Consider the following 12,781-nt stretch of genomic DNA (forward strand, 5'->3'; position numbering starts at 1 on the left):
AAGAGTCGAATCCTGCAGGGTAACTTGTCATTCTCTTGGCAGCGACGGACCTGACTGTGGGGAAGATCTACGCTGCCATGATGATCATGGAGTACTACCGGCAGAGCAAGATCAAACGGTCGCAGGCTCTTCGCGACGAGCAGGTACTGCAGTAATGTCCTGCCTGCGTCTGACCCCCTCTTGAAATAAAAGGCAGACTGACGTGCTGAAATAAAAGACCACAGGTCTGTAGATTCATTTCTAACAGATCGGGCTGTGACAGCCTCAGGTTACGACTGCCTACAAAGCAATGTGAGTGATTTCAGAATCCAATGGCAGCAACGTAAACAGCAAACACAAGTGCTGCCATCTTGTGGGCAAAGTTTGTTGCAGTGCTTTAACAATTGGTCTTAAGGGCAAAAATGCCAACACAATGCATTAAATATTTAGGATTTTCTAAACCAAACTTTTTACTAAAATTCACAACATTGAAAGTTAAATTTATTTTTTGTCTCTCGTGTTGTCACAGCCCCAAAAGTACCTACACCTGAACATCATGTGAATCGTCACAATGGCTTCCCCTAAAATATTGACTGCCTGCAAAGAAACTGCATCTGCTAACCTTCAGCCACCCGTGCTTGCAACCTTGGACTGTTTACACCACATAATAAGACCCCCACTTATTCTTAAAGGGATAATTCAGATATTTTAAAGTAGGCTTGTATGAAAAGATCTTGAACAGTTAATATCTTACCTGTTGTAGAGAGCACTTCAAACAACCTCAGTCTGGAAATATAGAGTTTAATTCTGATCGGACTGACAAGCTATTGACTAGACCAATCAGGGTCAAGGGCCAAAGTAGATGGCGGCGATCTTAAAACAACTCCAATTTCAAACCTTTCACAGTGGTTCATATAAACACTATTTCATACATTTTTACATTGCTATCAGTTTTTGCATTAGACGGTTAATACAACATCTAGCTAGCAAATAATCATAGAATTATATGTAAATAACCTTGTGATGTAAAGTTTATAAAATAGTGTTAACATGAACCTCTATGAAATGCAGTAATCCATTTTGGCCTACATCACTCAGACAAGCCTTTATAACATCAGTCTGGTCAGGTTTAAACTTTATTTCTTCAAACTGACATTGTTCAAACAGTTACCTACAACAGGTAAGACATTTATTGTTCATAACCTTTCCTCTAAACCCCACTTCAAAAGTTCTGAACTGTCCTTTTAACTTAGCACTCAGCCACTTGTTAAAGGAGCGTCGTGACACATAACGTACTCCACATTACTGTTACTGTTATTTCTTGTACATAAGAATGTATCCTATTGGAGTTAAATGTTTGTAGATCTCCGCAGGTTTTTGCTGTCGTAAATATTTGCCTGCTGCTCACGTTCAATGCATGTGTTACTTTGCCTTTCACAATGTCCCTGGATGATTGTTTTACCACAACATTTTTTTTTTCCTCGTGTAAAATTCTCCTTCTTCCTTCGGTCTTACTCCAGCTACACACAAATCTCTGCACTCTCTCTTTTTTTTAACTCATCATCATCTCTATGTCATGCATTTCTCAGGCCACCCGCAGCGTCATCAGCTGGTTCCTTTAGTGACCATAGAAGCAGAACTTTGTTAATATTGTAGCCCACATGCAGTAAGGACATTTGTGCAGAGTTTAGGATCAAAGAAATGTGTGCTTTAACTTGTGCTTTATACTTTCTTACTGATATTGTATGAACTTCTTGCACACAGACTTTTGAAGGAAGATAGTAAGCCTTTTAAAATCATTTTAAGATGACTTTTGCTATTTCCTTATGCTTGTTTTTACACGTAACAAGTTAATGGATACATTTGGAATTGTAATGTGTGGTTTTAAGTCAGTACAGTTCCATCTGTTCCATCATTCTTCAGACACTTCCTTTATTGCTCCTCCATTTTTATAAATTACATTTCTCCTTTTGCTACATGTTCTTCTTTTTTCTTTTAGTTTTTCCCTTTTCTGTCCATGTTCATCAACCTTCAGATGATTATCACAAAAATCCTAAAATGATTCTCTTTTGGTCCGGTTCTGGTTTGAGTGGGATAATCCCTGGATGTTTTACCTTCTCTGGCATATCGAACTGTAGGGGCATCACTTGCTGAAAAGTTACTCCTTTTATTTCTGTTCCATGATATTATCTGCTTGGCTCGGCTTTGGACAAAAGCCTCCTTTGTTTTTTTTCCTGCTCTGCTCCTTTTCCCTGCATTTCCCTGTCAGTCTGCCTGATAGCTGGCGACGGCCATGTTGTATATCTCAAACAGAATCGAACGCCATTACTGTTTCAGCGCGTGGAGCCGCCTACCCCCTCTCAGGACGGGGGTCCGGGACTTAACAACGCCCTGCCTCCACCTGACATAACGAATACTGGCAACAGCCTGTGAGTTCCACGCTGTTGGCATGCCTCTCCCGATGCTCTGTGATTCGATCAAAGAGAGCCAAAGTGAGATGATGTTCGTGTGTCACAGGCCGGTGGAGGGTGGGATCCCGGAAAGCCATTCATGGGTGACGGATCGTGCCAAGGAGATGTCCCAGAAGGTTGGCAGCTGGAGCCCTGAAGGCCACTCTGAGGACGGCCTTGGAAGCATGACCAACTCCCAGGTAGACGGCTCGTAAACACACACGCGGGGTCACACTCATAACAAACTGTTCCTTGTCATGTGTAAATTCATTTTGTGTGAGATTTACTTTCGTATCATTTCTATTCAGTGAAGTCCTGAAGAACAATGGAGGGCAGCTGTATTGTAAAGGACACATTTATTCATAAAAATACACTTTCATTTCCACAGACAGCAGCAACCTGTTTGTTCATGACCACTGGATGAGTGAACGAGATAAAGTATAAATAAGGTCAAAGTAGAAATATTGCAACCTGTTGTTGACTTTGACTCACGGTTTGTGTTTTGTTTGTCTTCTAGTTTTCAGTCCAGTCAGACTCCCACCTATATTTTAACCTTCCACAGTAAAAAACAGAGGCCAACTTGGCACAAAATAAAATAAAAAAAAGTTCTGAGCTCAACTCTTACCATCCTTACTCTCTTGTTGTCTTTAGTAGAATCCTATCATTTCCTACAGTCTTTTACATTATTTCCTCAGCTTCCATTGGTTAGCCTCATCTCTTACAATAAATCTGACTGTTCATTTTATTTCTCTTTCCAAATCCTCCCTGAACCACACATTTGCACTCGCCTATCTTGCTTCTGTCTTGAAAGTGACTCATTTCCATGCCGCCGTACTGTTGGACAGCACTTCAACACATCAGTCCAGAGAAATCTGAAAACTTTAGTCTTACAAAGATCGATTAAGATCAATTTGACGTACCATTAGATTCAGGCATACGCCAAACATGGTGGAATTTGGCCAGTTTTAAATAATAAACTTGCACGGCAGTGGCAAAAACAACTTATTTGGCTGGCATTAACTGCAGCGAGGGCAAGCTAAACTTCCCAAGCAGCTGTCATTTTTACTTAACCTCATTTGGTGCCTGCAGTGTATCATTCTTAGACCAGACTAGAGGTAGAGCTGGCTGATTAATTACAGTGATTTCCGTCGGGTTTTTTTTTTTTTTTCCTTTAATAATCTGCATCAGCCACCCCTGAGCATATTAAGCCGATTAAAAGGCAGGCACATCTGTGGGCTGCACGGTGTTGTTACAATTGACACTATGCTCTTTTGTTAATGAGTTTCCAGCAAAGACGCCTCTTTTTCACAGCGGGGAGGGGGGGGCTTCTTTTTTTTTTCCAGTACAACATCATCAGACCCCAAAAGAATTTGACGCTGACTGAATTTGTTGCTAACTTTTTAAAAGAACAATGTTATTTTTACAAGAAAAAAATGTTCAGATTTCAGTTCTTCACTTTCAAAACCATGTGTCTTTAAGTTGTTTGATAAGAAATGATGCTTTTAGAGAGGAAAGATGTATGCTTGAAACTGCCTTTAGTAAAGTGTAACACAGGTAAGAACTGATAAACATCAAGCCCCAGGGCTAAATTAATAAATTCATTTTTTAAATCTAGTAAACTGTAATTTGCATGAATATTAAACCGTTATATTTATAGGCGAAAAACTAACATATTGGCTAAATAATAATGGCCATCCACTTCCTTGCTTGCAGCTCAAGTGATGGCTTGAAATGCAAACAAAAGTGAGATTTTGTTTACCGTGTAGTTTTTGTCTTACAAACCAGTCAAAAAAAATCACTCACAATACTTGCATTTTCCAGATTTTCCCATGACATTTGTCTCTCTGAGACCATTGGTTCTCTTCTGTCTTCACATGACGAAACTTTTCCACATGTCCCCTGCGCCTTCATCCCTGTCAGTGTTCATGGCAGCCAGTCACACCATCTCCTGCTCTCCTGCTCTGTTTGCAGACGGTAGAGATGAAGGAGATGGGGCGGGATGGTAACTCGGATACTGAGCACTTTCCACCAATGGAAGGCCATGGCAGGGCCGCTTCCATGCCCCGCCTCCCAGGCGACAACCAAGTGAGCAGCATTCTCACCTCTCCAGTGTCTTTGTGTCCTCCTCCCCTGTGACGTCTGGTCCTCGTCTCCTTTTGTTCCACGTTGTCGCATTTAGACGGGTCTGATTTCTTGCTTAAAGTTTGGAGCGAGATTAAGGCAGTGAAGGACAAATTCCTGCAATTACTGTTTTGCGTTCGACATTGAGAGGCACGAACAAGCAGTAAATGTGGCTCTCATCCTATCATGACTATATTTCTGGCTAAAACGTGTTTGTTTTGCCAGGTCCTGCCTCCAAGCTAGGATTAGAGTTAGCAAAGCAAAATCAGACCCTCCGTTCTATTTTTATTGTCCCATTGTTCAGATCTCCTCTCGTCCTTTCACCTGCATGAAGATTTTTAATTGTCCTGTTTTCCACCTCCCACTGTGATCCATTGTGGTGTTTCATATTTCGGTGACTGCTCTGGTTGTCCTTAACACACAAAACTCTTATAAACACCCACACATACACAGTTCTCTGCCCAAAGCTATTTTTTTTCCTTTTTCTTTTGTTAGGACCCTGTTTATTAATTTGTGGTTTTACTTAACTATCTCTTCCTCCCAGTCAAAGGTTCTTGCTGTGCCAAGCTTTATTTTTTTTCATATATTTTTTAATCCCAGGACTCGAACAAGCATGATGCTGAGTGTTTCTGATGTGTGTGTGTGTTGTGCATATGTGTGGACTCAGCAGATTTTTTTCTGTGCCATCGATGTATCAGTCTTGTCACTCTGCTGTCTGTTGAAACTTCCTGTTAAAAGTCTGCGTATTTGTGAGTCTGCAGAATCCATTTGTGCGGGCGTCTTGCTAATTGTCATAACTGTTGTTGTGACTGAGCCGAGGCGCTGTTTGATATTTTTGTGTGTGTGTGTGTGTGTGTGTGTTCTCTAGAAAATATGTAAGGCACATGTTTGATTGCCTAACTTGTACTCAGATTAGCAGAGCTACCAAACTGAATCTACATACAGCTCTGATTCCGAAAAGGTTGGCCCTTAGTAAATCATTGCATTCTGTTTTTATTTATATTTTACACAACATACCAACTGTATCAGAATTGGGGTTGTGTTTCAGTCAATTTAATATTTTTTCTGTTTAGCCAACTAGATATGTGCCTTAGTTTTGTCGTTGTATGTTTTGTTCTGTCTGTATCACACTGCAGTGGTGCACACCACTCCCATTGTCTTTAGTAGGTGTTTCGTTTTCACCGTCACTCCTGTTTTAGTGTCTAATCAAGTCTTCTTTATTCTCTTAATTGTTGCACTCCATCTCTGTTCGGGTTGAAACCCCAACTAACATCCTATGCCTTTTCTTTTTTTTTTTTTTTTACTTGTTCTTCTTTCTATCCCTTTTTGCATTGTGTATAAAACCATCCATGTCTTTCTCCTTTCTCTGTTTATTTTCCTTTTGGTTTCATGTGTTCGCTCCATGTGTGATCATACCTCTTGTGTATTTGTGGCTCTTTGTGTGCGCGTGTGTGTGCGTGTGTGTGTCTTCTTTGTGCTCATACAGCAGCGGAGGAAAGGGAAGCACCGTGGCAGTAACCTCAGTGTATGTACCCTGTCTTCTGTCTTCTCTCCTTTTCCTCCTTTCTTTTCTTCAGTCCCTGTCATTTTCAACCATGTTTTGGAAGTGTTTTTTTTTTTCCTCTGTCCTATATCAAGTCTTCATGTTCTGTCTTTCATTTGTAGGGGAAATCTTTCTTAAAGGGCAAGTTCAGATCTTTAGAAATGAGGTTCTGTGTAAGGATTATGAACAATTAATATCTTACCTGTTGTAGATATGAATAACCTCAGTTTTGAGAAAGAGAGTTTAATTCTAACCTGTCTGACAAGCTAATGGCTAGTTTGAGCGGGACGAAGACCAAAGTGGTTTGCTGTTGTCTTAAAGCCAGTATCTCACTGAGTTCCGACTGCTAGCATTTAGTTGGTGAACAGCATTTGCGAGGGTCTCTCCAAAATGTCTCAAAATGTTAGCCGGGGTTCTCAACTGCCTCACTCGAGTCACAGAGGAGTGCAATCCTGTTGCTTGAATTTTGAAACATGTTCAAACATGTTGTAGCTCTTGTCTGACAGAGAACACGTCCAGGTCTAAAAACACTGAATATGAATAACGGTTAATGAAAAACTGGACCAAATCTGCCTGTTTTCATTTCAAAAGTGTACTCCATTAGATTAAATCATAAATGGAGGTGGGTACAATAATAAAAAAATAACATGCATGGTTTAGAATAGAGATTTGTGAGCCATGTGCACAATAATAGGATGTAATTTTCAGAAACTGGCCACCCAAAATGTGGCCATTCAACTCGCTGCTCGCAAACACAATTCAGTGAGACTGCAGCTGAAAATCAGCTTATTTTCCTGCAGTTCTCTCACAATTATTAGATTCCAACAGTCACAGCCCAGTGAGATACCACCTTAAAACAACTCCCCTCCCAAAACAATAATTTTGCTATTTTATAATCCTTTACACCACTATCAGATTGTCATTACATGATTTGATGATGAGTGCTGTCAGTGCACTTTCAGCAGGAGCATCCTACTTCTGGCAGAATAGTTTTTACAAAATGCCAGAATGGGTTTATAAAATGGCGCTTGCATAAATTTCTACAAACTTTCTGAAATAAAAGTTGTTTTAACCCTCTCAAGGCAGACGTTGCAGATTTGCAACAGCAAATTGCATACACCTAATTACTCCACATTCATATTTTATGAGCCTTATTTTACTCAGATGATAATTTCCCCAAATATCTGATTTTTTCTGTTACTAAAACGTAATTTGAGCCTGAGAGGGTTAAAACAGCAGCATCCACTTTGCTCTTGCCCACGCTCAGACTTGCTGTTACCTCATTAGAAATGTCATTTTTTTCCCCAAACTGTGCTCCTTTAAAGAGCTATCCACAACAGGTAAGATATTAGTTGTTTATAAGCTTCCACAGAACAAAAAGATCTGAACTCAATGCTTTAAAATGTGCCGTTTTCAGCATGAAGCCATGTGCCAGCCCAGTTTCCATGCTGGTATCAGTATGTAAGTGTGGAACTGGGCTGCTCTCTGCTTGTCCCCAGCAGTCGTGACACTGTCTCCAGCCTTTACGACCCTCTGTCTCTCTTTGCTCAGCTGCTGCTGCCTCTGCTTTGTTGCTGTATGTCCTTATGCCTGTGTGCTGAACTGTAGTGATGTCATCAGCGGTCCCACATCTGTCTCTGTTCAAGACTGCTCAATCTGCATGCAAGAAACTTGTTGAAGAATGGGTGTGTGGGAGAGTAAGGAAAGTGGAGAGAATTGAACAGTAAAAAAAAAAGAGTTCTTTATGTAGGTGTTGAAACTCTCAGTGCTATTTCTATAAAGCCAGATATTCTGGTGTTTTCTATACAATTTCTAACCCATAATCTGTCATTTTTTTTATTGTCAAATAACTTCAAAACTTGGTCAGCTCGGCTGCTAGAAGGATTTAGCACTGACGTTAGCTGATTTGATTTCCCAGGTCAGCATCTTTTGGCCCCATAGGCTCTGTCCTGCTGTCCTCCCTCAGAGCATGTGAGGCGTCAGCACTGCTGAGGCAGGATCCTGCTCCGTTCGAGGATTCAGGACAACGCCTATGTACATGCATGGCTGTAGGACAGCACGCAGAAACAGTAAACATTTGTTTTACAACCTGGAATGTGCCATGCTCAGAGCATGAGTGCTGAAGATCAGGAGGTTTTGCAAGTTTTTCCAACTCCTATGTCCCTTTTTTGTTTTTTTACTTTTATAAAACAAGTTACAAAAGCATGGAAGGCATGGCTGTTTGCCATCATTTCCTTTCTTTTATTTCTTTTTAATGTTTCTTTTAAATCAGGGGTCAGCTGGTAAAGTTACATAGGCTGTGCACTACTTGTTTTTTTTTTTTCTTGTTTTAGAGACACAAATTTTTTTAAATATAATTTTGATTTATTTAAAAAAAAGGAAAAGGACTTTCCCTGTGGTTACCATGTTTCAGTCTATATAGGCAATGATTTACATAGATGTTGTCATTATTATAAAACTAATTTTTCCTTTTATTGTTTTAATCTTTTTCACAAGACTTAATTTGACAGTTAGGTTCCCCTGTGCACTGATGAACTGCATTTTAAAAGCAGGAATTGTCTCATCAGTCTACAGGAGAAACTTCAACAAATATAAAACTCTACACTAGTAAAGGATATATTTATGCACCACTTTTAACTGCTTGGAAAAATGAAGTTCAAGCGACTGTTTGTGCAGCGCATTCAAGAGACTGATGCATCAGCCAGGTCTTCAAGCAAAAGGTCAAATCTTTTAAAGTGGTGTTCTATGGAAAGGTTATAAATAATAAATATCTTACCCACTGTACGTAGCTCTTTGAATAGCCTCAGTTTAAAGAAATACAGATTAGCTCTGAACAGAGTGACGAGCTAATGGGAAGTCTAAACGGGACCAGGACAAAAAGGGATCGCTGCTGTCCTAAAACAACTCCATTCTCAAAAAAATGACAGGGTTTCATGCAAGTGTTATTTTATAAACCACTGTGTTCCAATAAAATGGAATGCTTTGCCACTAGGCATAAGAGAAGATACAACCTTTTATTATTTTTAAGAAAGGGCTAAAAATGTTTATTTTCAAAAGCACATAATTAAGTTTTTATTGTTTGTCTTGTTTGTGTATTAGCCTTTTTATGATAATGCTTTAACTGCATTCTCTTTTTATGCATGCGTGTGTCTAAATATGTTCACTGTTTAGAAATGTAACTATAAATTCAATGGTTTCTATTATATTTTTTTAATGATCGTTTTTATATGCACGTTTAGTTTTATGTATTTTTCAAATTGTGATTTTCATCTTGTTGGGAAGCACATCGGGTTGTTATGCAGGAAATGTGCTATCCAGATAAAGTTTGCTTTGATTACATCACTGTCAAGTTTGCATCACATGATGAATGGATTTTTGCAAGCACAATTAGCAGCAGCAGCTATCTGTAGCACTTCTAGTGCAACCTGTGACCCTTCCAGCAGGATTAGCATCATATGTTTACCAATAAAAAAAAAAACATGTAATGCAAAACTGAAGGTGCTGTAAGAGTTTTGATAAAATAGAATTTGCATGAACTGTTATAAAATATTTGAGATTAGAGTGGTTTTATTAATTCACTTTGATCCTTGCCCTGCTCCAACTAGCCATTAGCTCATCTGTTTGGTCAGAATTAAACTCGATTTCTCCAAACTGAGGTCATTTAAAAAGCTATCTACAACAGGTAAGATATCAATAGTTTATAACCTGTTCACACAACCCCTCTTCACAAGATCTGAACTGTGACTTGAAGTAAAAATGCAGCTCTGTAACTGTTAAATACTGTGATAAATATACAAATTAGCCAATAGAAACACCAAACTGGGATTCTTTTTTATACTGTGTGTTTAAAAAAAAAGGTGCAGCTAATTTCTACACATTTAGTCACTGCTTCTTAATATTTTGTAAAAAATAACTTGGTGTCATTAAAATAAACAATGGAGTCTAATTTGCCATTTTTTCCTCTATAGTAACAAAATCAGTATCAAGTATTTTGCATTAGCTTCTGAATGACTGGTTTGGGGACCCTGGATGCACACATGAAGATAAAAATCTTTCTGAGTGGAGGAATCAGATATTTGCTCTGTTTGTATTTGTTAAAGCTTTTCATTTTCAGGCACTGACTGTGAGTAAACGTTTTAAAGGAGTCCATCGTACCAGTTGCACCATCAAATCTAAAACTTACATATGTAATTTTGTTATGTTTTTTTGTATGGATTTAAACCTTATTTTAGCTTTTTTTTAATTAGAATTATTAATTAGGTTTATTTTCATGTGAGTATTTTGTATCTAAATTTGGTGGATCTATTAAAACTGCCAATATTTTATAGTAGAGGCCAAAATATTCTTGATGTATTGCTTTCTTTTTTGCTGAATCCTTTTTTTTTTTTTTTTTTTTTTTTTGAGTGGGGGAGTTTAACAGTTTAATTTTTAAGTGTGAAAATAGATAATTTGGAATGAGTTTCAGGAGAAGGTTTAGTGGAGGGCTTGCGTAGAAGTAGAAGACATTCACAGACGTGCTCAGTCTCTTATTGGATAGCTTCAACAACAACAAAAAAAAAAGGAAAAAACACAACTTGACAGCAAAAAGAAACACCTCGCCCTTTATCTTGTGGTGGTTTTCTCATTCTTTCTCAGACCATCAATGACAGCAGTCCCATGAAACGGTCCGCCTCGTCTCTGGGCCACAGCCGGTCCGGTCGGGGACTCAGAGACAAAGGAGGGGAAGACGATTACAACATGGAGCGCACCATACCTGAGGAGGGACGAGCGTCCAGGCACGGACACCGTCGAAAAGACCGGAGTCACCGGGCGTCTGAGAGGTCCCTGTGTCGCTACAATGAGGCTGACGCAGGTGACAGACATAAACGCAATTATCATCCTCTGCCAATGAAGTTTGTCTCTAGTGCAAAATATGTCAAGAACGAGGTAGATTTTAATGAAACGCTCAGAAAGATCTGCATCTACAACTGATTACCTTTTGGAGTCAGCCCAGTTCAAGATTGCTTCCACAGATGATCAAAATTAGTGTGGTAGTAGCTGACAGTCATATTCAACTTGTTCTCTGTGTGCTAACACATCTATCTCACAGCAGATATCCGACATAACGTCATTAACAAAGTTTGACGAAAACAACCACACCTCCATCCCTTCTCAGCACAAAATGTTTTTAGTTGAAACCTCTGGCTTGAAAGGTGACGGGTGATAAGCATTCCTTCAAGGAATGGTGGCAGTCTGGTGTCTAACCCCCATCCTCACTCCCTCATCAGGCCTGGGCCCAGACCAGTCAGGTGACCTGCCTTCAAAAGAGAAGGATCGAGATCGGGGTCGCTCCAAAGACCGCAAGCATCACCACCATCATCACCATCACCACGGCTCCATTGATAAGGAGCGCTACGTAGCAGAGAGAGGGGGCGAGTTTGGACACCGGCACTCCCGGGAGCGAGAGCATGACCGGGACCGGGACAGGGACCGGGATCGGGACAGGGACAGGGACAGGGACAGAGAGAGGGACCGACGCTGGTCACGATCGCCCAGCGAGGGCCGGGAGTGCGTCCCACACAGACAGGTGGGCTTCTGGGTCATTCTGTGCGTGTGGTGTAAGATTTAAAGCAGCATGTTGTCAGATGGTTTCTAACAGGAAGAAATATCTGTCCAAACACTCCTTGAGCATTTCATTGCTACAATTTAAGAACCTTTAATTAGGTGATACTGACCTGCTGTGAAAGTATTTTCTAATGATAAAGAAACTATTTTTTTTATGTAATTTTGCTGACAAATATTCTGAAGGGGTGTTCAGCTTTAGTAAGGACATTACAACTTGTAGCTAATTGGCAAAAGTAATATTTAACCAAGAAAAGTCCAATTTACAAACATAAAAAACAGTGTAATATATATATATGCATGTATAAAATTTAAAAACTGTGCTATAAATCCAATCCTGGCCAGATTGATAATAAACGACTTCATAAAAAATGGAGTCACTGTAAAATATTCAGTTTTTTTAGATTATTTCTTTCTTCTGCTCTCAAATTACACATCTTTGTTGGGTTCAAAAATCTCCTGTAAGTACATTTAGTTATGCATTTGTGTTTTACTGCACTCACACAAACAAATGTTTCAATGGAGACGTGTTTATTTATTGAAGTCACGTTGTTCAAATCACCAACATCCAAACAAATATGCATAGAAAATGTATATTTGTCTAAATGTTTTATTCTTGCCTGTGTTCTGTCGTGTTTTCCTTTTTTGAAACAGTTTATGGAAGAATAAAATATTAAACATGATTATAATGATTTTTTCACAAAACCTAAAAAGGAAAAAAAAAACCATAAATTAGCCTGAAAAATTACTGTTTAGGTCTTTTTGAAGTGAGGTTTTGTGGAAAGATGATGAACAGTTAGTGTCTCACCTGTTGTAGATAGAGCTTTGAACAGCCTCGGTTTGGAGAAATTCACTTCTGGCCAGATTGATGAGCTAATGGCTTGTCCCAGCCAGGCCAAAACTACAGTGGATTGCTGCCATTTCAAAACTACAATCTCAAAAACTTGTCCTAGCGGTTCATACAAATGCTAATTTTATGAACTTTCACATCACCATCAGGTTTGCAGTACGCTGTTAAACACATTGAATTCTAAGGTTATCGGCAAGTTTGCCATAATAATCGTGCAATGTAAAATTAAACTCTATT

General features: G+C 39.3%; 2 protein-coding genes across 19 annotated transcripts in view; both read left to right on the forward strand.

Moving 5' to 3' along the window:
- Nucleotides 1-12,781, forward strand: part of mapk8ip3 (mitogen-activated protein kinase 8 interacting protein 3) — a gene marked incomplete in the record, with an annotated part of 1,049,817 nt that overhangs the window by 575,015 nt on the left and 462,021 nt on the right.
- The window catches only part of cacna1aa (calcium channel, voltage-dependent, P/Q type, alpha 1A subunit, a), a 92,330-nt gene that overhangs the window by 75,448 nt on the left and 4,101 nt on the right, over nt 1-12,781 (forward strand). For 13 of the 18 annotated variants that reach the window (XM_017421883.2, XM_017421884.2, XM_017421885.2 and 10 more), the window contains 7 exons: nt 43-143; nt 2,293-2,408; nt 2,497-2,629; nt 4,401-4,514; nt 6,037-6,075; nt 10,729-10,945; nt 11,361-11,659. In XM_017421883.2, coding sequence (XP_017277372.1) covers nt 43-143; nt 2,293-2,408; nt 2,497-2,629; nt 4,401-4,514; nt 6,037-6,075; nt 10,729-10,945; nt 11,361-11,659 — 1,019 coding nt within the window. The remainder of the gene's footprint in view (nt 1-42; nt 144-2,292; nt 2,409-2,496; nt 2,630-4,400; nt 4,515-6,036; nt 6,076-10,728; nt 10,946-11,360; nt 11,660-12,781) is intronic. The other 5 variants (XM_017421896.2, XM_017421897.2, XM_017421902.2 and 2 more) reach the window with 3 other exon arrangements.

The sequence above is a fragment of the Kryptolebias marmoratus genome, linkage group LG12 (genome assembly GCF_001649575.2).
Source record: "Kryptolebias marmoratus isolate JLee-2015 linkage group LG12, ASM164957v2, whole genome shotgun sequence".
Lineage (NCBI taxonomy): Eukaryota > Metazoa > Chordata > Actinopteri > Cyprinodontiformes > Rivulidae > Kryptolebias > Kryptolebias marmoratus.